Source organism: Oncorhynchus mykiss, chromosome 7, assembly GCF_057628025.1.
Source record: "Oncorhynchus mykiss isolate SJ-2025 chromosome 7, ASM5762802v1, whole genome shotgun sequence".
Lineage (NCBI taxonomy): Eukaryota > Metazoa > Chordata > Actinopteri > Salmoniformes > Salmonidae > Oncorhynchus > Oncorhynchus mykiss.
This window is the reverse complement of record NC_143028.1, coordinates 28,849,744-28,874,988: the sequence shown is the minus strand read 5'-3', so window position 1 is coordinate 28,874,988 and position 25,245 is coordinate 28,849,744. Positions and strand designations below refer to the sequence as shown.

General features: G+C 41.0%; 1 protein-coding gene across 1 annotated transcript; it reads right to left on the bottom strand.

Moving 5' to 3' along the window:
- Positions 1-12,875: 12,875 nt before the first annotated feature.
- si:dkey-43k4.5 (delayed-rectifier potassium channel regulatory subunit KCNS2) lies at positions 12,876-16,597 on the bottom strand. The gene is made up of 2 exons (XM_021609111.3): positions 14,022-16,597; positions 12,876-13,493 (listed from the first exon to the last, which is right to left on the bottom strand). The coding sequence occupies exons 1-2, from the start codon at positions 14,985-14,987 to the stop codon at positions 12,909-12,911; spliced, it is 1,551 nt and encodes a 516-aa protein (XP_021464786.1). The 5' UTR covers positions 14,988-16,597; the 3' UTR covers positions 12,876-12,908.
- Between the last annotated feature and the right edge of the window lie 8,648 nt (positions 16,598-25,245).

Below are 25,245 nucleotides of genomic sequence, written 5' to 3'. Positions count from 1 at the left end.
TCTTAGGCGTCTCACAGTACAGACATTGCCATTTATTGACCTGGCCACATCTGCAGTCCTCATGCCTCCTTGCAGCATGCCTAAGGCACGTTCACACAGATGAGCAGGGACCCTGGGCATCTTTCTTTTGGTGTTTTTCAGAGTCAGTAGAAAGGCCTCTTTAGTGTCTTAAATTTTCATAATTGTGACCTTAATTGCCTACCGTCTGCAAGCTGTTAGTGTCTTAACGACCGTTCCACAGATGCATGTTCATTAATTGTTTATGGTTCGTTGAACAAGCATGGGAAACAGTGTTTGAACCCTTTACAATGGATTTTAGATTTTTACGAATTATCTTTGAAAGACAGGGTCCTGAAAAGGGGATGTTTCTTTTTTTATGATAGTTTATGATACTGTAAATTTGTAATATTGATGGGCACCAAAATGATTTGTATTTTTCAAGTCCATTTCTGCTTGATACCTGGTATGCCAAGTTGCAGTGTTTTTTTGTAAATGTACTTTTTTGTAAATAAACTATGCAATTTATGTAACACACAAATGCTATCTTATCTCCTTGGTGCTTGAACTTTATTTTCTGAAAATATTTTGGATGTTCACCACTTATAGACCAGATTATATATTCATGAAAACAGAGTGACCCAAGACTCTCCATGTATGTAAGTACAGTACAGTGTGTGTGTGAGAGAGAAAGAAATTGAGCTGCGGTTCCGAGATTAGTCAGTGTCTCAATCATAGTATGTTAAAGAATTCTAGTGAAGTAACCCTTTTGGACCACACTATCTGCCACATTGAAGAACTCTGGGTGAAGTGAATTATCACTTCTACCTCTAATCAGCAATCATTGGATTAATTCATGCTCCTTAGATGCCAGGTTAGGGTTACATACAAATTTTCTGTCATGGTCTATGGACCCCCTGAAGTAGTTTTGGCCACCCCCTGGCCACCCCATTTATAAAACTCTAGGTGTCTCAAATCCAAAAATGAACCTTATCAGTTACACATAGCTATTGGGTTATTGTCCCATGGTTCTTTACCATTCTTTGTTGGGTGTATCTCACATGAACACACAGTCGTCCATGCCTGTATGGATGAGCCAAAGGTGTGTCCATATCTCAATTAATAACCTGGCCATTTGATCTATCTTACCCACTGTGCTCTACGATGAGTCTGTCAGCTGCTCTTCTGGCCCAGTAGGTTGTCAGGGGCTTCTCAAGGCTCTCTGCCTATGATGAAGACACCACTGTTATTTTTACTCTATTGACTGGTGGAGGTGGTGGTGGGGGATATAATTAGCTTTAGATTGCTCGTAAAAGCTCAGGGGGAATCCCAAGGGGAAACATAGCCAGACATGAGATCCTAATCTGGCATATAGCCTAACTACTATAAAGGCTCACACACACCAATAGCATTTGCTGGCCGAGAGCACTTAGCGCCACTTTCTCAATTTTCTTTCTCTCTGCATTGTTGGGAAGGGCCTGTAAGTAAGCATTTCAATGTTAGTCCACACCTGTTGTTTTTCCGAAGTATGTGACAAATAACATTTGATTTGATTTGAGTGCTGGCTTTAATTTGCGATGCGAGTGCGCACTGATTTTACATGTGGAATCGTGAAAATATTGTCAGTCAGATGGCAGACGGACGCTACATCCACATTTGGTGCAATGTGTGTGAGCCTCAATGCTCACCCATCTTGTCAATCTCTTATCAATTGTTACCGAGAGCCTGTATTTGAGGATTTTGTAAGGATCTAAATGTTTTTTTGTTGTTGTAATTGTATTGGTGGTGTTTGTGCATGGCTTGAACCTGTGATTCTTATACATCTTTCAGCTCAAGTACAAACTTAATATAATTGATGACTTTGCGTGAACATTCCATGCTATGCTTGAACCAGTGTCAAATTTCAGGGTAAATAGCATGCGGTAATAAAGGGGACCCCTTTTATGCGAACATGGAGCGTGGAGGAGCTGGCCTCCCTGGACCCCCAGATGGAGCAGGAGATCAAGGAGATCTGCCAGCGCTACCTATTTTTTCACTCATGTGGTACAATTTTATTATCTTCCACTGTTGGTACTCCTAAAACAACTGTGTGGCATTGGAAATTGGAGATCACTTTTATACCATACACTGTATAATTTTATATGACCCAGTAGAACCTTAATTTCATTAAAATGTAATTAAAGAAATAGTACCTCAGTCTTCGTTAAATGTACTTTTGTGCCTCACTAACGGCCAAATTCTAACTTCAGATACATGATTAGCTGATTTCAACAAAACGTCAAATTGCATGCACATATCTGGGATTTGGTCCTGAATTATTATATTAGAAAATGGACAAAAAGGTACAATGCATAATCGGTTAAAATATGTTTGAAAAATGTAAGGGAAACTACTGTGCACTTTGTTTGTTGTTATTCACTGTACAGTTACTTCTCTATTTTTGTTCATAACTCATCGTCAACATTCCATAGAGCAGCTTGTACTTCTTTTTTTTACATTCACATTTTTGGTATACATAAGTGACAGTTATTTGTTATACATTGCCTTTATAAGTATTCACAACCCTTGACTTTTTCCACATTTTGTTGTATTACAGCCTAAATTGAAAATGCATAAAATGTAGATTTTTTTGTCACTGTTTTACACACAATATTCCATAATTGAGTGGAATTATGTTATTTTTTTATGTTTACACATTATAAAAGATTTATAGCTGAAATGTCTTGAGTCAATAACTATTCAACCTCTTTGCGAAGGCAAGTCTAAATAAGTTCAGGAGTAAAATTGTGCTTAACAAGTCACATAATAAGTTGCATGGACTCACTGTGTGCAATAATAGTGTTTAACACAATTTTTTTATGACTACCTCATATCTGTACCCCACATATACAATCATCTGTAAGGTCCCTCAGTCGAGCAGTGAATTTCAAGCACAGAGACCAAGGAGGTTTTCCAATGCCTCGCAAAGAAGGTCACCTATTGGTAGATGGGTAAAATTGAAAGAAGCAGACTTTTAATATGCCATTGAGCATGGTGAAGTTATTAATTACACTCTGGATGGTGTATCAATACACCCAGTGATTACAAAGATACAGAGGAACGAAACCACTCAGGGATTTCACCATGCCAATGGTGACTTTAAAACAGTTACAGAGTTTAATGGCTGTGATAGGAGACAAATGGGAATGGATCAACAACATTTGAGTTACTCCACAATACTAACATAAATGACAGAGTGAAAAGAAGGAAGCCTCTACAGAGTAAAAATATTATAGTACATGGATCCTGTTTGCAATAAGGCACTAAAGTAAAACTGCAAAAAAATGTGGCAAAGAAATACATTTTGTGACCTGAATACAAAGCGTTATGATTGGGACAAATCCAACACAACACATCATAGAGGATGGTGGTGGCTGCATGTTCATGTTATCTTCATGTCATGGGTATGCTTGTCATCGGCTAGGACTTTGTTTTTTTGGTGGGGATAAAAAATAAACTAAATAGAGCCAAGCACAGGCAATGTCCTAGAGAAAATCTGTTTCACTCTGCTTTCCAACAGATACTGGTAGACAAATTCACCTTTCAGCAGGTCAATATACACTTAGTGCACAAAACATTAGGAACACCTGCTTTTTCCATGACATAGACTGACCATGGGAACCCAAGTGAAAGCTATGATCCCTTATTGATGTCACCTGTTAAATCCACTTCAATCAGTGTAGATGAAGGTGAGGAAACAGGTTAAAGAAAGATTTTTAAGCCTTGAGACAATTGAGACATGATTTGTGTATGTGTGCCATTCAGAGAGTGAATGGGCAAGACAAAATATTTAAGTGCCTTTGAACGGGGTTTGGTAGTAGGTGCCAGGCACACCGGTTTGTGTCAAGAATTGCAACGCTGCTGTGTGCATGCGTGTGTGTGATGGAGAATGATACGCCATTTTTGGACAAATAGCTTTCCCTTCTGAATATAGTGTGACATACACACACAGTGTAGACACACACTCGTGTGCACATACTGGGCCACACGCAAAGCTGCTGGGTTTTTCACTCTGTCATGACTGTCTCTGGGGGAGTATCATCGACAGGTCATACATTCCTGGAAGGGACCCACTCCCCCTTTGGAAATGCAGTATTGAGGGAGAGAGAACAAAGAGAGATTTGGCCAAACTCCTAATCTCCAAAATGGGAGAATTAGACAATATTTCTACTTTTGAGAATGTGGGAATGGTCCCTGGACACTTAAGGGACAGTTATGACTAGTGTGTTTCATTTAATGGTCTCGTGAGGGATAGGAAACACACATAACTGTATCTCTTAAAGTGTACATTTCCCAGCTGTCAGGTTTACATCTAAATATTGTGAAACTTATTTGATTAAACATGAAACTATTTGTGAAAAGATGTGATGTGATGTTAACCTTCTAAATGAGATTACGGATTTTGATATAAAGACTAGTCAGTGGCCACACCCCTGTGAGCCCAGACATCACATTAGGCGTCATAGAACTGCCTGTTCTTCCACAGAGTATAAAACATCATCCTACAAAATATACCTTAAGTATAAGGTATAAGGACATTAATTAAGAAATTCATCGAAATAACCCAGTTTGATGACCAAAAATCACAACTGAGTTCTCTGAAAATATTGCTTGTTCCAACAAAAAGCAAATATTGCCTTATCCTGCCAACTTAAACAAAAATGTGCCCTTTATTTAACTAGACAAGTCAGTTAAGAACAAATTCATATTTACAATGACGGCCTACCTCAGCCAAACCCCAACCAATTGTGCGCCACCCTATGGGACTCCCAATCACAGCCGGATGTGATACAGCCTGGATTCGGACCAGGGACTGTACTGACGCCTCTTGCACTGAGAAGCAGTGCCTTAGATCGCTGCGCCACTCGGGAGCCCAAACGTATTATTACATAGATCATTATTATAATTGGAATAATGATCTATGTCAATTGTTTTTTAATGAATTCAAATTATTTAATTACTGTAGATGTATAAGTCCTCAAACCTTTAATATATGACCCAACCTAACCCTGCTCTATTTATCTGATTATGTTTATTTGAGATTTATCCCATTGTGGGACCCATGCCATACCAGACATAACAAGATCCATGCCGTCCAAAAAGTAGACTCAAGTTTGCAAAAAAGCACATGGAAGCACCTGGATGATCGTCAAGACTCTTGGAAGAATGTTCTATGGACAGATGAGTCAAACGTGGAACTTTTTGGAAGACAAGGGTCCCGTTATGTCTGGAAAAAACCAAACACTGCATTTCACAGAAACAACCTCATACCAATGGTCAAGCATGGTTGTGGTAGTGCGATGGTTTGGGGATGCTTTGCTGCCCCATGACCTGGACAACTTGCCTTAATAATAGAAGGAACCATCATGGCATATCATGGCGCCGAAGAAGATGGCTGACGTTTTACATGCTCCTAACCAAATGTGTTTTTTTGTTTATTTATTTGCGTTGCTTGTAACTTATTTTTTAAAACTTATTCTGTACATAATGTTGTTGCTACTGTCTTTTATAACCGAAGACTAACTTCTGGACATCAGAACAGCGATTACTCTCCATGAACTGAAATAAGCTTTTTTTTCCTTTAACTTCTTCGGGATAATGGGCAGCATTTTCACTTTTGGATGAATAGTGTGCCCAAATTCAACTGCCTGCTACTCATCCCCAGAATATAAGATATGCATATTATTAGTAGATTTGGAACGAAAACACTCTGAAGTTTCGAAAAATGTTTGAATCATGTCTGTGAGTATAACAGAACTTATTTAGCAGGCGAAACCCCGGTGACAAACCATTCATATTAAAAAAAATTGAGGTCACTGTCTTTTCAATGGGTTTTCATGGCGAATCCTGATTTCTAATCGACTTTCCTGCAGTTCCTACCGCTTCCACTGGATGTCACCAGTCTGTACAAAATTGGTTGAGGTTTTTCCTTTGTGTAATGAAGAAGTAGCACAGCTCAGAACGAGAGTCACTTCATGTGTACTTTTTGATAGAGGCGCGTGACCAGAAAAGTAGCGTCAGTTTGTATTCCTCCTGTATTGAACACAGATCATCCCGTCTTCAATTTGATCGATTATTAACGTTTAAAAATACCTAAAGTTGTATTAAAAAAGTAGTTTGAAATGTTTTGGCAAAGTTTCAGGTAACTTTTGAGATATTTTGTAGTGACGTTGCGCAATTTGGAAGCGGTGTTTTTTTGGATCAAACACACCAAATAAATGGACATTTTGGATATATATGGACGGAATTAATCGAACAAAAGGACCATTTGTGATGTTTATGGGACATATTGGAGTGCCAACAAAAGAAGTTAGTCAAAGGTAAGGCATTAATTATATTTTTATTTCTGCGTTTTGTGTCACGCCTGCAGGGTTGAAATATGCTACTCTCTCATTGTTTACTGTTGTACTATCATCAGATAATAGCATCTTATGCTTTTGCCGAAAAGCCTTTTTGAAATCTGACATGTTGGCTGGATTCACAACAAGTGTAGCTTTAATTTGCTGTCTTGCATGTCTTATTTAATGAAAGTTAGATTTTTATAGTAATTTATTAGAATTTTGCGCTCTGCATTTTCCCTGGCTTTTGGCCAGGTGGGTGTCCCAGAGAGGCCTCAGGTATCCCAGAGAGGTTTTAATGAGTCCGACGAGCCTGACATGAAGGCCATACTGCTTTCCGGGAACAGGCCCAAATCCCTGTCATTTGCGTAAGAGAAGATAGAGGAAAAGAGGACGGAAGCCTTCTGAGAATTCATAGGGGATCGAATAAACCCCCACTGCTTTCCGTTCTACTAGCTAACATGCAATCATTGCAACAAAAAAAGATTGACGACCTACGAGGTAAGATTAAACTACCAACGGGACATTAAAACTGTAATATCTTATGCTTCACGGAGTCGTGACTGAACGACGACCTTATCAACATACAGCTGGCTGGTTATACGCTGTATCGGCAGGATAGAACAGCAGCGTCTGGTAAGTGGTGGACTATGTTTATTTGTAAACAACAGCTGGTGCACAATATCTAAGGAATTCTTGAGGTTTTGCTTGCCTGAGGTAGAGTATCTCATGATAAGCTGTATACCACACTAAATACAGAGAGAATGAACGGCATTCTCACATAGGTGTTCCTTTTGTCCAGGTGGGAAAGGGCAGTGTGTGTTACAATTGAGATTGCGTCACTTGCAGATCTGTTGGGGCGGTATGCGAATTGGAGTGGGTCTAGGGCTTCCAGGATGATGGTGTGGATGTGAGCCATGACCAGTCTTTCAAAGCACTTCATGTCTACCGACTTGAGTGCTACAGGGCGGTAATAATTTAGGCAAGTTACCTTCGCTTCCTTGGGCACAGGGACTATGGTGGTCTGCTTGAAACATGTAGGTATTACAGACTCGGTCAGGGAGAGGTTGAAATGTCAATGAAGACACTTGCCAGTTTGTCCGCGCATGCTTTGAGTACACATCCTGGTAATCCATCTGGCCCAGCGGCTTTGTGAATATTGATCTGTTTAAAGGTCTTGCTCACATCGGCTACGTAGAGCGTGGTCACAGAGTCGTCCGGAACAGCTGGTGCTCTCATGCATGCTTCAGTGTTGCTTGCCTAGAAGCGAGCATAAAAGGCATTTAGGTCGTCTGGTAGGCTCGGATCCCCGGATCCCTGCAGCTTTTTCCCCTTTGTAGTTCGTAATGGTTTTCAAGCCCTGCCACATCCGACGAGCGTTGGAGCCGGTGTAGTAGAATTCAATCTTAATCCTGTATTGACGCTTTGCCTATTTGATGGTTTGTCTGAGGCCGTTGCAGGATTTCATTTTATTTTCCAATGATTGCACGTTGGTCAATAGAACAGATGATAGTGGAGGTTTACTCACTCATCTACGAATTCTCAGAAGGCAGGCCGACCTCTGCCCCCTTTTCTCAGTTTTTTCTTCACGCAAATGACGGGGCTTGTTCTCAAAAAGCAGTATGTCCTTTGCGTCGGACTTGTCAAAAAAAAAATGTGGGTCCAGTTCGAGGTGAGTAATTGCTGTTTTGTTGTCCAGAAGCTATTTTCGGTCATAAGAGACGGTAGCAGCAACATTATGTACAAAATAAGTAAAGAAATACGTTAGAAACAATGCAGAAAAACAAACAAAATAGCACAGTTGGTCAGGAGACCGTAAAACGGCAGCTATCCCCTCCGGCACTATTCTTCGCCTGTATCCAATAATTCTGAGCGAGAATGTCAGGCCATCCATTCAAAAGCTGGAGCTCAGCTGGGTCATGCAGCAAAACAATGATCCAAAACACACAAGCAAGTTTAGAACAGAATGTCTGAAAAGCAACACATTTAAAGTTTTGGAATGGCCTAGTCAAAGTTCAGACCTAAACCCTATTTGAGATGTTGTGGCAGGACCTGAAATGAGCAGTTCATGCTCAAAAACCCTAAAATGTCTCTGAGTTAAAGCATTTCTGAATGAAAAATTCCTCCACTGTGATGTGAGAGACTGATAAACAACTACAGAAAGTTGAAAATTTGGTTGGAGTCATTGCAGCTAAAGGTGGCAAAACCAGTTATTGATTGTAAATGGGGCAATTACTTTTTCACACAGTGGCGTTGGGTTTTGCATAACTTTGTTTATCAAATAAATGAAATAACCATCAGAATGTTGTGTTATTTGTTTGCTCAGGTTCCCTTTATCTAATATTAGGTTTTGGTTGAAGATCTAAAAACATTCAGTGTCAAAATAGAGAAATCAGTGGGGGCAAATACTTTTTCACACCGCTATAACTCTTCAAACCTTTAAAATATCCCTCAGTCTAAACCTGCTCTGCTATTATGTTATTATGATTATGTTTATTTGAGATTTATCACATTGTTACAGCCATTTCTTTGTGAGTAACGTTCTATAGGCAGGCTAATGTTTTTGTCTCTTATATTGAAACGCATTCTTTGAAGTTGTAATCTCTGGAAAGCATTCCAGCACTGTAATATGAATTAAGAACTGGTGTGTACTCTAAAGACTCCACGGGTCCTTAAATTTAGTATTCATTCCAAGAAAATTGTTTTGAAATGTTCATTCCTTAAATCATGCAGTGGAAGTCATGCATGTGTTAAACATTAGTGTTTGATTTGTGTATTGTTTCTCAAATGATTGCCTCGCCTGGTTCACCAACAACTTCTCTGATAGAGTCTGTTGTCTGTTGTCCGGGCCTCTGGCAGTCTCTATGGGGGTGCCACAGGGTTCAATTCTTGGACCGACTGTCTTCTCCGTATACATCAATGATGTCGCTCTTGCTGCTGGTGAGTTTCTGATCCACCTCTACGCAGACGACACCATACTGTATACTTCTGGCCCTTCTTTGGACACTGTGTTAACAACCCTCCAGGCGAGCTTCAATGCCATACAACTCTCCAATTACTCTTAAATACAAGTAAAACTAAATGCATGCTCTTCAACCGATCGCTGCCTGCACCTGCCCACCTGTCCAACATCACTACTCTGGATGGCTCTGACTTAAAATATGTGGACAACTACAAATACCTAGGTGTCTGGTTAGACTGTAAACTCTCCTTACAGACTCACATCAAACATCTCCAATCCAAATTTAAATCTAGAATTGGCTTCCTATTTCGCAACAAAGCATCCTTCACTCATGCTGCCAAACATACCCTTGTAAAACTGACCATCCTATCAATCCTCGATCCTCGATCATTTACAAAATAGCCTCCAATACCCTACTCAATAAATTGGATGCAGTTTATCACAGTGCCATCCGTTTTGTCACCAAAGCCTCATATACTACCCACCACTGCAATCTGTATGATCTCGTTGGCTGGCCCTCGCTTCATACTCGTCGCCAAACCCACTGGCTACAGGTCATCTAAAAGCCCCTGCTAGGTAAAGTACCCCCTTATCTCAGCTCGCTGGTCACCATAGCAGCACCCAACTGTAGCACGCGCTCCAGCAGGTATATCTCTCTGGTCACCCCCAAAACCAAATCTTCCTTTGGCCACCTCTCCTTCCAGTTCTCTGCTGCCAATGACTGGAACGAACTACAAAAAACTCTGAAACTGGAAAAACGTATCTCCCTCACTAGCTTTAAGCACCAGCTGTCAGAGCAGCTCACAGATCACTGCACCTGTACATAGCTCATCTATAGTTTAGCCCAAACAACTACCTCTTTCCCTACTGTATTTATTTATTTTGCTCCTTTGCACCCCATTATTTCTATCTCTACGTTGCACTTTCTTCCACTGCAAATCAACCATTCAAGTGTTTATACTTGCTATATTGTATTTACTTCGCCACCATGGCCTTTTTTTGCCTTTACCTCCCTTATCTCACCTCACTTGCTCACATTGTAAATATACTTATTTTACTGTATTATTGACTGTATGTTTGTTTTACTCCATGTGTAATTCTGTGTTGCTGTATCTGTCGAACTGCTTTGCTTTATCTTGGCCAGGTCGCAATTGTAAATGAGAACTTGTTCTCAACTTGCCTACCTGGTTAAATAAAGGTGAAATAAATGTTGGAACCAGTGTACTTTTATGAGTGTTTGGGATGTCATATATTGATAATATTGATTTAGGTTTCATGTACACACTACCAATTTCATTTTCTTGTTAAGAGAGAAATACTGGTACTTAAATAGAATCCTAAAATCCTTCATAAACATAAAAGGTGAAGGTTGTTTCCTATCCTTTATTTCTTGTCATTTCGTCCTGTGTTTTATTTGCCAAAATAGCAGGGATGCATTTTTAATAGGGTCACTCTGAATTTGAGCCTTGTCTCCTTCAAGCTGTCTGGAGCATTGGTGTCTATTTCAGCCTGTGTCTGTGTGTCTGTGTTTGTAGAAGTTACTCCTAATATGCTTTTGCAGTTACATAACTACGTACAAAACTATTTCGACCTTTATAAGCAATGCTCAACAGCAGGTTTTATATTGCATTTATTAATTTGAAATGCATTGACTTTCAAAGCTTTCAGTATCTTCACTTTCTTATGACCACTCATATATGACTTGCATTGCACCATGAACAGCAAATCATATCAAGTGGCCACAATGAAACATCTCAATTTGGTTTCATGAACAAAGCTGTGTAACAGTTCAAGTAAACAACTAGAAAATATGGATGGGCATGTGAAGGGTGTGAGAGCAGTAGAAGATGAAAAGCAACAGGAAATGTTGTATATTAATTTAAAAAGGAAGTTTTTTAAAGTCATTTCAGCAACCAGAAAAAATACATGTGCTTTTATCTCAATATCAAATCTTTTCAATTAATGTAGTACCTTACTGTGATTGTTTTCAATTAAAATGGTCCAACAGAAACAAAAATAGCTTCTTATTAAAAAGAGCAATTTCTCAAGCAATAATTTACTTAGGACTGTCTGGCAGCAACCTATGTTTTGTGATAATTGCGATGTTTGTTCTATAACCTGTTAATTCATATGCCTTGTGACCGTGATATACAGTATAGGCCTAAAGACCGCGACAATAAGAAGACACAGTGGTAGAATAAATTCAGCATGGTCAAGCAAGTTAATGTTTCTGTCATTTTGACATCTTCTCAACCAAACAAGAAAATTATGTCATGTGCCCAATTTTGACTGCTGGGAGAAGCAGCCAGACTTGAAGCATGACATTGATTAACATACGCAACAAATAGTGTCCTATGGCACATTGTTGTGCAAGAAATTTGGATGAGGAGTCAAGTTCACAAAATGATTGATGAATATTTCCAGCAGAGTCACCGGCCATGTCTGAAAGTATTACCATATCATAAAGATAGAAATTTAACATGGTAAATTATAGTTGCCAAAATGATTGAAAATAATGCAAAACAAAATGACAAGTACTGTAGACTACTACTTTGCCTTACAAGATGTTGGTCTTTAAGTAAGTCGACAAGGTTGCTGTGGGGGAAGGATCTGTTTTCAATCAGGTGAATGATTCCCTTAATGTTCCAGGAGCTAAGCTTGTGTTACATTTAATGGATTCTGACACAGGACAAACTTTCCGGAAAGATGGGTACTCCAAGCAGGCCAGTCTAAAAGCATTAGTGGAGGTACAGCACTGTATGTGGATTGCAACACTCAACCGTACAGCAGGGCCATTACTTCCCACCTTACCTAACATAACAGGCGTAAAAAGACGCCTGATCCCTGGAAACATCTGCATTCTGCCGACCTTGCGGAGAATGCCTCCCACAATGTTGATTTTGAGAACATGCAGTGTCCAGACATTTTTACACACTTTATACACTCAAAACTTGCTCTAGCTGTGGCAATACTGTATGCATTCTCTAAAAAAGGGGAAATTGTTAGGATTGTCTAAAGCTGCATGTTATAATAAGTGTTTGCTGTGTCATACATTCATTTGTTTTGAGCAAGACAATTTATTTGTATAATTTTCCTCTTTCATCTAAATGCAGCACTGGCTTAACTCTTCCAAGTTCCAACCTATAGGGTAGAATATAGACCTAGGCTAGCCTCTTTTCTATTTTGTAATAGGAGACCCTCACAAATATGAAGAGGAAGTAGGAATTCCAACAAGGAATACATTGGTATAATTTGGTATTGAGTTGTGATTAAAAGTATACAGTAACAGAACACTGCGCAACTTCAGAATGGGGTGTTGATGGAGCATATCCAAATTAATCTCTGTTCTGTACAGGGCAAGCAGAAGACACCATAGGAACTAGTGGAGGCTTGATATTAGCTTCATTACAATGGCATTATTTCCCATTAACAGTGTCACAATTTTGGATTCAGGAAGAGTTCCTTCAAACCCAGAGACAGCACAGTGCTGAATCAATACCTTATGGTAACACCAAACAGAACAGAGAACATGGGGTGCTTATAATTCATTTCAGTTCATGTATATACTGTGTTTACTTTCCCTGTAATAATTCTTCTGTCATCTGTCCTGTGTTTATGGTGAAGCACTCAGAGTTGAAGAACTCTTTCCTCCTCGCCAACGGGCTGGACCTCTCCATAGGCAGCGGTGGATGATCAACATAGCTATAATTTACCACTCCTCCATCATCTTCATCCTCATCCAGCTCCTCCAGACACTGGCTATCCCTATCCAAACCCCCATCCTCATCCTCTTCCTCCTGCACATTGTCACTGCACACTTTGACCTTCTTCTTGTTGCTGTTTCTCACCGAGGCTTCCAGGGCCTTCTGCTTGCGGTAGAAGTGAGAGAACTTGTTGAAGATGATAGTGATGGGCAGGGCCACCACCAGGGTCCCACCCAGGATGCAGCCACTGGCCGCCAGCTTGCCGGCCACCGTGACGGGCACCACATCGCCGTAGCCCACGGTGGTCATGCTGACGGTGCCCCACCACCAGCAGGCAGGAATGGTATCCAGCCCCACGTCCTCCTCATACTCTGCAGTATAGGCAAAGCCAGAGAACACGCACACACCCACGCCCAGGTACAGCAGCAGGATGCCAACCTCCCTGTAACTGTGCTACAGAGACACACAGTGGCAGATAAACACAATATGTCAGAGTGGGTATGTGATATAAATTCCATTAAATTCAGAAATTCTTCTATTTGTGATCATTTGCATGTTATATTAGATTATGACTTTATTTTGTAAGACAATACAGGTGAGGATTGGGTGGTGAATGATTTGGGAATTGAATGCCCTGTAATACACTTCTCCAAATGGATCAGAGATAAAGGCAGTGCCTTCCAAGATTACCCCTGTTCAGTTTCTAGTTTGAATTATGCAATTTGTGATACAAAATAGGCCTAAAAAACTGAACAGACAGCTCAAACAGATGTAATTGACAGCAAGAGTGCTACATTTCAGTCGCTAAATTTCACCGTAGGATAAACTGCTTATAAAGATACGATGTGATTATGAATTTGACACTATCAACACAGAATGACTCACAATTATAACGTCATGTTCTGTATGAAAATGTATGATAGATGTGATATGATACTTTCACATATAATGGGGTATTGTAGTTGTAGTGGTATGGCTCACCCTTAGCGTTGCTCCCAAAGACCTGAGGCCTGTTGAATGTCTGGCCAGCTTCAGAACCCTGAATATCCTCATGAGGCGGAACACCTGCACCAATTTGCCCAGGTTCCCCAGCTCTGATTCACTGCCCAACGCCAGGTCAATGGGCAGCGTGATATAGATGGGCAACACCGACACAATGTCGATTATGTTAAGCGGGTGGCGGAAGAACTTTCTCCTGTTGGGCGCCAAAAGCATCCGCGTCACTACCTCAAAGGTGAACCAGCAGATGCAGAAGAACTCCAGCGCTTGCAGGGTCGGCTCCTCCACTTGTTTGCCATCCTCGTCAAAGTGCTGGTACTCTGGAAGGCTGTTAATGCACATGATGGATATGGAGGTCAGAACCACAGCTATGGAGAGAAAGCTGAAAAGCTTACTGGGAATGGAGTAGCCCGGGTTCTCCAGAGTCAGCCACAGGTACTTCCGGGCGTTTCCACAGCGCATTTCCTGGAAGTGCTGGATGTCCTTGTTCAGGTCTGAGATCTCATCCACAGAAGTGTCCACACTGCTAACATCACTCTCCTCATCCCAGCTCTTGTGGCGGCTCTCTAGTTTGCGATCATGGTAACGGTAGCTACAGCAGCTGTCCAGGAAGAACTCATTGATTCCCCAGTATTCAATTTCCTGGCAGAAAGAGAAGATGCACAGTTCCTCCATGATGTGGAGTTTGCCGGTCTGGTAGAATTGCAGCACGTAAGGGAAGAGTCCCGGGTTGCGGTCAAAGTAAAACTCCTTTTGTTGAGCGTCGTAATCGTCGCAAACTTGCAATATGGCCTCCTCGGACTCGCAGGCCAGCAGGCGTCCCAGACGTGTATCGGGGAAATTACTTAGAGTGCTCGAGAACAGGCTGCGCTTCAGGCCTCCAACATTGATGTGCACCAGGATATCCTCAGCGTCCTGGACCCAGGCTCGGAGACTCTCTTTTACCATGTTGCCACCTCACTAAAAGATAAAAGGTAATTATGAAGATTCACCATAAAATAATAGAAGGCTATTTACTAAACTATCAACAACATTGACATCTACCAATAAAATATACAGTGCCTTGCGAAAGTATTCGGCCCCCTTGAACTTTGCGACCTTTTGCCACATTTCAGGCTTCAAACATAAAGATATAAAACTGTAATTTTTTTGTGAAGAATCAACAACAAGTGGGACACAATCATGAAGTGGAACGACATTTATTGGATATTTCAAACTTTTTTAACAAATCAAAAACTGAAAAATTGGGCGTGCAAAATTATTCAGCCCCCTTAAGTTAATACTTTGTAGCGCCACCTTTTGCTGCGATTACAGCTGTAAGTCGCTTGGGGTATGTCTCTATCAGTTTTGCACATAGAGAGACTGACATTTTTTCCCATTCCTCCTTGCAAAACAGCTCGAGCTCAGTGAGGTTGGATGGAGAGCATTTGTGAACAGCAGTTTTCAGTTCTTTCCACAGATTCTCGATTGGATTCAGGTCTGGACTTTTACTTGGCCATTCTAACACCTGGATATGTTTATTTTTGAACCATTCCATTGTAGATTTTGCTTTATGTTTTGGATCATTGTCTTGTTGGAAGACAAATCTCCGTCCCAGTCTCAGGTCTTTTGCAGACTCCATCAGGTTTTCTTCCAGAATGGTCCTGTATTTGGCTCCATCCATCTTCCCATCAATTTTAACCATCTTCCCTGTCCCTGCTGAAGAAAAGCAGGCCCAAACCATGATGCTGCCACCACCATGTTTGACAGTGGGGATGGTGTGTTCAGCTGTGTTGCTTTTACGCCAAACATAACGTTTTGCATTGTTGCCAAAAAGTTCAATTTTGGTTTCATCTGACCAGAGCACCTTCTTCCACATGTTTGGTGTGTCTCCCAGGTGGCTTGTGGCAAACTTTAAACAACACTTTTTATGGATATCTTTAAGAAATGGCTTTCTTCTTGCCACTCTTCCATAACGGCCAGATTTGTGCAATATACGACTGATTGTTGTCCTATGGACAGAGTCTCCCACCTCAGCTGTAGATCTCTGCAGTTCATCCAGAGTGATCATGGGCCTCTTGGCTGCATCTCTGATCAGTCTTCTCCTTGTATGAGCTGAAAGTTTAGAGGGACGGCCAGGTCTTGGTAGATTTGCAGTGGTCTGATACTCCTTCCATTTCAATATTATCGCTTGCACAGTGCTCATTGGGATGTTTAAAGCTTGGGAAATCTTTTTGTATCCAAATCCGGCTTTAAACTTCTTCACAACAGTATCTCGGACCTGCCTGGTGTGTTCCTTGTTCTTCATGATGCTCTCTGCGCTTTTAACGGACCTCTGAGACTATCACAGTGCAGGTGCATTTATACAGAGACTTGATTACACACAGGTGGATTGTATTTATCATCATTAGTCATTTAGGTCAACATTGGATCATTCAGAGCTCCTCACTGAACTTCTGGAGAGAGTTTGCTGCACTGAAAGTAAAGGGGCTGAATAATTTTGCACGCCCAATCTTTCAGTTTTTGATTTGTTAAAAAAGTTTGAAATATCCAATAAATGTCGTTCCACTTCATGATTGTGTCCCACTTGTTGTTGATTCTTCACAAAAAAATACAGTTTTACAGTTTTATATCTTTATGTTTGAAGCCTGAAATGTGGCAAAAGGTCGCAAAGTTCAAGGGGGCCGAATACTTTCGCAAGGCACTGTATGTTCACTAGAGTGGTGACTATGAAAGGTTTGCAATTACATTTCAACACCTACATAACAAAGACAATACTAAAACATGAGGTTTGTGGCAGAACATTACGATAATGCCATTTCAATAACATAATGATAATATTTTGCCCAAGACCAGAAGAATCTGGTTCAAATAACTGGGAAAAAACTGGTTGAATCGACATTGTTTCAATGTAATTTGTCAATGTGTATTGTGACAAGGAATCTACATGAAAAATACATTGAATTTGAAAAAAGTTATCAACTGTTGTTTTGAGGGTGAAAATCCAACCACAGGATTGTCATCATGGTAATCAAATTTAAACATAGACACACCTTCTATAAAAACATGTTCAATTTTTGCCTTTAAAACTATGTCAAATCTTCAACTTTCTTTCCACTATCAGAAAAAAAACTCTAAAGCTGGACAGCACCTCTGACATGAGAATTGATCTATCTTCAGCTACCGTTTGGTTGCACATCCAGGGTTTTAAACAAGCCGAACCCTGTTTAGCTTTGATATTTGTCACTGATTATTACCAAAGTGCTATTATGAGTTTGACTGTTGAGTGATCACTTAAAAGCTAAATAGATTCACTGTTGCTATTTAAGTAATTAACAGAGACAGATAAATTAAAATGTAACCATACTTATATCAGTTTAAAATAATTCAATTTTACTTTTGAAATACAAGAAATAGTCTAAAGCTAAGTCTATCTAACAAACTAATGTAACATTAAAATGAGTAACACATCCATTGCAAAATTTTGAGATTACTGTAACTATAAATGTGTTCTTATAGAATGGTTTATTTCAAATTCGACATTACAAAGTACAGTATCAATGGCAGCCGATACGGAATTATTTGACACAATTCACACAAATACACTTTGCACAAGAAAATCATCAACGCAATAAAAACTATAAAAACTTTAACATACATATCTTCTTGGACTGCAAGTAGCCTAGTGGTTAGAGTGTTGGGCCAGTAACCGCAAAGGTTGCTAGATCAAATCCCTGAGCTGACAAGGTAAAAATCTGTCATTTTGCCCCTGAGCAAGGCAGTTAACCCACTGTTCCTAGGCTGTCATTGTAAATAAGAATTTGTCCTTAGCTGGCTTGCCTAGTTAAATAATAAATAACCGTCAGTGCTAAGGAAGAACCCTTTTAGGTTCTAGAAAGCACCTTTTTTTAAAAGAGTGTATGATGCGCACCGCCCTCAATCCTGTCCCGCTGTTTGCTGGTTAAACCAGAGTGCCACACTTGCGGCGCATATTCTGTCATTGGCTGCATGTATCTGGTGTACATCATCACCATGTCCTCCTGTGGGACGGAGCTACAGTATATTTCGGCATTGTCTGGCCTTCTTGAAGATCACATCCACCTGTACTGTCCAACGGAGGTCTGCCTGGATGAGGATGCCTAGGATTTTTATGGCTTCAACTCTCAGGAGCTTTGAGTTATTGATGTGCAGTGGTGGTAGGTGTGAAGTAGTTTGCATTTCTACAGGTGGAGAATCGTGTCTCTGGACTATGACTCCAGGTCGGACAGATCTTGTTGAATTGAAGAGGGTGCAGTTTGGGGTTGCACCTCTACTAAGGTCATCCATAAACGTCCACTGCTGCGTTGCTTGCTGCAATGTTGATATATGCAATGAACATCAGGGGTCCAAGCAATATTCCCAGGGGGAGGCCACATGACACTGTCCGACATGGAGCCAAGGTACTTCACTGCCTGGTGCCTGTTAGATAGGAAGTCAGTGATCCACCTGACTAGTGATGTTCGATGCCCCATGTCTAGGAGTCTGGTGATGGACACATTTTGGCAGACTCTTTAAAAGGCCTTGCTAAACTCAGTGGTGACCAGTGAACAGATGAAGCCAGGCTTATCGGAGTGCTTGTACAGCTCGTTGGTAAGGTCCAAGAGGCAGTGGGTGGTGGAATGACCCTTGATCCAGCCAAATTTATGGTCATCGATTTGGGGAAGGATGTATTCTACTGCCCACTGGGAGATGAAGCTCTCGGCTGCTTTGCATAGAAAGAATTTAAGGGAGATCGGTCTGATTTTGATAACACTGGGTGGATTTGTCTTGGGGAGGGGCACCACAGTAGCAGCTTCCCACTCCTTTGCGACCACACTTTGATCGAGGGAAGTGTTTAGGATAACGGCCATGGCTCCACTTAGCTCGTAAGCAAACTCTTTAATGAGCCTGCCAGGTAATCCGTCTGGGCTTGTTGCTTTTTATTTTTTTATTTTACCTTAACCAACTTCTCATTCATACAGTGCCTTCATATTTATTTACATCCATTGCAAATGTTTTAATAATCACCAAGCCTTGATGTGAAAGAGCGAAATATCGTGATATGATGATCCCATATATCCAGTGGAAATGTCATAAAAAACAGCTGTCTGTCCTGAGCTCACTGGCACAGGTCCCAGAATAGGCTAGTTGATACAATGTTGCAAGTTCGCTATTGACAGCCAATTCAGGCAGCACCCAGTTGATGATTTGATACAATTTTGTACTTCAATAGCTCAAGTCAAGACAAATAGAAAGGGAGGCAGACTAGAGAGATAAATGTGATTGAAAGAACCAGCATTTTCATCAGGATACTTTCTCCTGTTTTTATTCGTCGGCTTTAGGCCTATGTATTTTGCTTAGTTGACATGGAAGTTACAGGCCTATTCCTGCAATGGTCTATAGGCTTTCTCTGAGTTCTATGCGGTCATTTCTTTAGCCGCCAATGTATTTTTATTTTATTTAACTAGGCAAGTCAGTTAAGAACAAATTCTTATTTACAATGACGGCCTACCCTGGTCAAACCCAGACAACGCTGGGCCAATTGTGTGCCACCCTATGGAACTCCCAATCATGGTCGGATGTGATGCAGCCTGGATTCAAACCAGGTACTGCAGTAACACCTCTTGTGCTGAGGCTGTGTCGTAGACCACTGCACCACTCGGGAGTATCAATGTGTCCATATGGCAGAGTCAGGTGCTCTCGCTTTAGTTACATTTCCAAGGGATTCGTTCTGGCAACGGCCCTGCTGAGGGACCTTACATATAATTGTACTGAGATGAGGTAGTCATTCAAAAATCATGTTAAACACAATTATTGCACACATGCAACTAATTATGTGACTTGTTAAGCACATTTTTAGTCCTGAACTTATTTAGGCTTGTAAGAATATCTAAAAACATAATTCCACATAGACATTATGGGGTATTATGAGTAGGCCAGTGACGCAAAGTCTCAATTTAATTCATTTTAAATTCACGCTGTAACACAACAACATTTTGAAAAAGTCCAGGTGTGTGAATACTTTCTGAAGTCACTATATCCCATGGCTGGATGGTTGGAGCTGGTCTTGATGGTAGGTAAAAGGGAAGCTGTGATGGGTCGATGGCGGGTATGGACTGGATCACAGAGGCTATTGATTTGTTGAATTCATTGTCTATTCCTCGGCTAATACCTGGGCTAAGCCCCTCAATGTGGAAGGTGGGCTCAGACTTGGAGATGATCATTAGACTTGTGTAATCAAATAGCATGCGACGGTCGTTACAGGTCTGTGGAGATCTTCACAATTGCTGTAATAATCTGTGCAGAATCTCGAATGGCATTGATCACTTGCACCTTGTACTTTTAATTTACTGTAATCTCAAATGCAATCCAGATCATTAGGCCACAGTGACAACACATTAATCTGTTGTATAAATTAACAAAATATTTGACATTATATTCCAAATTGAACTTTGCTGTGCTTTTAAATGGTTAAAAGGGCAGTGACAGGCATTTGGGTGACAACTAAGCCAAAAATTGACCTGGCTAAGGCTTTCGACTCTGTCAATCACAACATTCTTATTGGCAGACTCAACAGGCTTGGTTTCTCAAATGATTGCCTCGCTTGGAACACCAACTACTTCTCCTTGGAACACCAACTACTTCTCCGATAGAGTTCAGTATGTCAAATCGGAGGGCCTGTTGTCCGTACCTCTGGCAGTCTCTATGGGGGTGCCACAGGGTTCAATTCTCGGGCCGACTCTCTTCTCTGTATACATCAATGATGTCGCTCTCACTGCTGGTGATTATTTGATCCACCTCTACGCAGACGACACCATTATGTATACTTCTGGCCCTTTGTTGGACACTGTGTTAACTAACCTCCAGATGAGCTTCAATGCCATACAACTCTCCTTCCTTGGCCTCCAACTGCTCTTAAATGCAAGTAAAACTAAATGCATGCTCTTCAACCAATCGCTGCCCGCACCTGCCCGCCCGTCCAGCATCACTACTCTGGACGGTTCTGACTTAGAATATCTGGACAACTACAAATACCTAGGTGTCTGGTTAGACTGTAAACTCTCCTTCCAGTCTCACATTAAACATCTCCAATCCAAATTTAAATCTAGAATCGGCTTCCTATTTCTCAACTAAGCATTCTTCACTCATGCTGCCAAACATACCCTCGTAAAACTGACCATCCTACCGATCCTCGACTTCGGCGATGTCATTTACAAAATAGCCTCCAACACTCTACTCAACAAATTGGATGCAGTCTATCACAGTGCCATCCGTTTTGTCACCAAAGCCCCATATACTACCCACCACTGCGACCTGTAGGATCTCGTTGGCTGGCCCTCGCTTCATTCTAGTCGCCAAACCCACTGGCTCCAGGTCATCTACAAGCCTCAGCTAGGTAAAGCTCCGCCTTATCTCAGCTCAATGGTCACCATAGCAGCATCCACCCGTAGCACGCGCTCCTGCAGGTATATCTCACTGGTCACCCCCAAAGCCAATTATTCCCTTGGCCGCCTCTCCTTCCAGTTCTCTGCTGCCAATGACTGGAACGAACTGCAAAAATCTCTGAAGCTGGAGACTCTGACCTCCCTCACTAGCTTTAAGCACCAGCTGTCAGAGCAGCTCACAGATCACTGCACCTGTACATAGCTCATCTGTAAATAGCCCATCCAATCTACCTCTACCTCATCCCCATACTGTATTTATTTATTTATTTATCTTGCTCCTTTGCACCGCAGTATCTCAACTTGCACATTCATCTTCTGCACATCCTACCATTCCAGTGTTCAATTGCTATATTGTAATTACTTTGCCACCATGGCCTATTTATTGCCTTACCTCTCTTATCCTACCTCATTTGCACATGCTGTATATAGATTTTTCTACTGTATTATTGATTGTATGTCTGTTTATTCCATGTGTAGCTCTGTGTTGTTGTATGTGTCAAACTGCTTTGCTTTATCTTGGCCTGATCAGAGTTGCAAATGAGAACTTGTTCTCAACTAGCCTACCTGGTTAAATAAAGGTGGCAAAATGCTTACAATAACTTAAACAACAATGCAGTTTTAAGACAAATAAGAGTAAAGAAAAATATTGACTAAATAAACTAAAGTAAAAAATGAAAGAGCAACAATAAAATAACAATAATGAGGCTATATACAGGGGGTACCGGTACAGAGCCAATGTGCAGGGGTACAGGTTAGTTGAGGTAATTTAGGTAATATGTACATGTAGGTAGGGGTAAAGTGACTATGCATAGATAATAGATAATAAACAGCGAGTACCAGCAGCGTAGAAAAAACAATGCACAACAGTCTGGGTAGCCATTTGATTAGCTGTTCAGCAGTCTTATGGCTTTGGGGTAAAAGCTGTTAAGAAGCATTTTGGACCTAGACTTGGGGAAGCTTATCCAGGAATAAAATCAATTTTACAACCTATGTTGTGATAATTGCGTTGTTGGCTCTGTAACCTATTTGTTCATACGCCACCATGACATAAAATAAGGCCGAAACAACAAAGAGACAACAGTCACGCAGTGGTGGAATAAATTCAACCACACAAACATTTGTTTAACTTCAAAACCGGGCAACATCGGTCCGGTGAAGTCCACAAAACAAATATTGCATGTAACAAACAGTTACATGCCCTACAAGTTAAAGCAAGTTAATGTTTCTGACAGTTTAATAAACAACTACTGATTTAGAATCACTGAGAGTTACAGCAAGTCACAACAGGGGCACTGCCTCCGCTATTCTGGCACCATTTCAACTTAAACATCATCAAATCAACTAGGCTATATATGATTAGTCTCATACAGTGGAAACAAACTTAAAGATACCAAAAATGATTTAGCCAAGTCAACTTTGCTAAATATCATGTGGCAGTCCATTGTACTGATTTATGCACAAGCACAAAAGTAGAAAAAACATGTTGACTCTACTTGTAGACTAGATGAATGGCAATGCCATCTTTTCATGTTGGATAAACAGTCATTTTTGATGTCCTAAACTAGGCTACCTGGCTAAAACTTGCATGGGCAACAATGAACCATCTAGCTAAGTAATTTTTTCTGACAACAACATTTTGCTGTTGATGTGATTTGATTGGTTTGATGCCAAATCCAAACTGGCTCTTGCTTATACATTGGAGTTGCTTATGAAGATGACATTGAATGTTCCTGAGTGGCCTAGTTACAGTTTAGACTTAAATCGGCTTGAAAATCTAAGGCAATACTTGAAAATGGCTGTCTAGAAATGATCAACAACAAGAGCTTGACAGAGCTTGAAGAATATTGAAAAGAATAATGGGCAAATATTGTACAATCCAGGTGTGCAAAGCTCTTGTTGACTTATCCAGAAAGACTCACAGCTGTAATCACTGCCAAAGGTGATTCTAACATGTTTTAACCCGGGGGTGTGAATACTTACTGTATGTAAATGAGATTGCTGTATTTCATTTTCACAACATTTGCAAACATTTCTAAAAACATGTTTTCACTTTGTCATTATGTGGTATTGTGTGTACATAGGTTATTTTTTGAATCCAGGCTGTAATTCAGGCTGTAACACAACAAAGCCTGGAAAAAGTCAAGGGGCTTATTCCACAAGATATACCAGCATGAAGTCCTAAAGACAATAGCTGTACAGAATAGTTTATTTCAACACTGAATTCAGCCTATAGATGACAAAAATTATTGGTGCAAAACCAGCTAGTTCCATCCATATACTCTTTATTTAACTAGGCAAGTCAGTTAAGAACATTTTCAATGACAGCCTAGGATCAGTGGGTTGATTGCCATGTTCAGGGGCAGAACAACATATTTTTACCTTGGGGATTTGATCTTGCAACCTTTCGGTTACTAGTCCAACGCTCCATACACTGGGCTACGTGCTGCCCTCTTGGACTGTGCAGTAAATTATGTTTTATTCAGTTGAATTGGCTCAGCTGCTAAACCTGAGAAGATTAGGGGTGAGTTGCACCAACATGGATTAAATCTTAAAGTGGTTTAAATCAAGGTTGATATATTCATCTTGTTAAACCAAACTTTAAACCTTCCTTAGATAAATAAAATATTTTTTTACTAAACTAAGTTTATTCACTGACATTTTCAACCTCTCCCTGACCCAGTCTGTAATATCTACAAACAGACCACCTTAGTCCCTGTGCCCAAGAACGCCAATGTAACATGTCTAAATGATTGTCGCCCTTTGTAACAGTATAACTTTAAACCGTCCCCTCGCCCATACCAGGGCGCGAACCAGGGACCATCATCAACAACAGTCACCCACGAAGCATCGTTACCCATCGCTCCACAAAAGCCACGGCCCTTGCAGAGCAAGGGGAACCACTACTACAAGGTCTCAGAGCAAGTGACGTCACCGATTGAAACGCTATTTAGCGCGCACCACCGCCAGCTAGATAGCCGTTTCACATCCGTTACACTCACCCCCCTTTTGACCTCCTACTTTTCCGCAGCAACCAGTGATCCGGGTCAACAGCATCAATATAACTTTAGACCGTCCCCTCGCCCATACCCGAGCGCGAACCAGGGACCCTCTGCACACATCAACAACAGTCACCCACGAAGCATCGTTACCCATCGCTCCACAAAAGCCACGGCCCTTGCAGAGCAAGGGGAACCACTACTTCACGGTCTCATAGCAAGTGACGTCACCGATTGAAACGCTATTTAGTGCGCACCACCGCTAACTAGCTAGCCATTTCACATCCGTTACACCCACAGCACTCACATCTGTAGCCATGAACTCCTTTGAAAGGCTGGTCATGACTCACATCAACACCATCATCCCAGACACCCTGGACCCACTCCAATTCGCATACCGCCCCAACAGATGACACAATCTCTATTACACTCCACACTGCCCTCTCCTATGTGGACAAGAGGAACACCTACAGTGGTTCCTCCTTTAAAAGTTGCGAGCTTGCGCCACGGGACTGAGAGGTACCCAGCGTCACGGCTTCATTGCTCCAGACCACCACAAGGGGGAGTTAGTGAACTCATTATGCATTTGAGTCCCAATGTTTTTATATGACCAATCATATCGAGTGGTTCCAATGACAAATGTTGACGCGAGCCACCCTTGCCTTGTGGCGTTCTTCAACAAAGATGGCTGACAAAACATTACGGCGGGCGGAACCAAATGTAAGTAGTTATAACGTCATAATGAGTCAAGCAAAACATTTACAATTG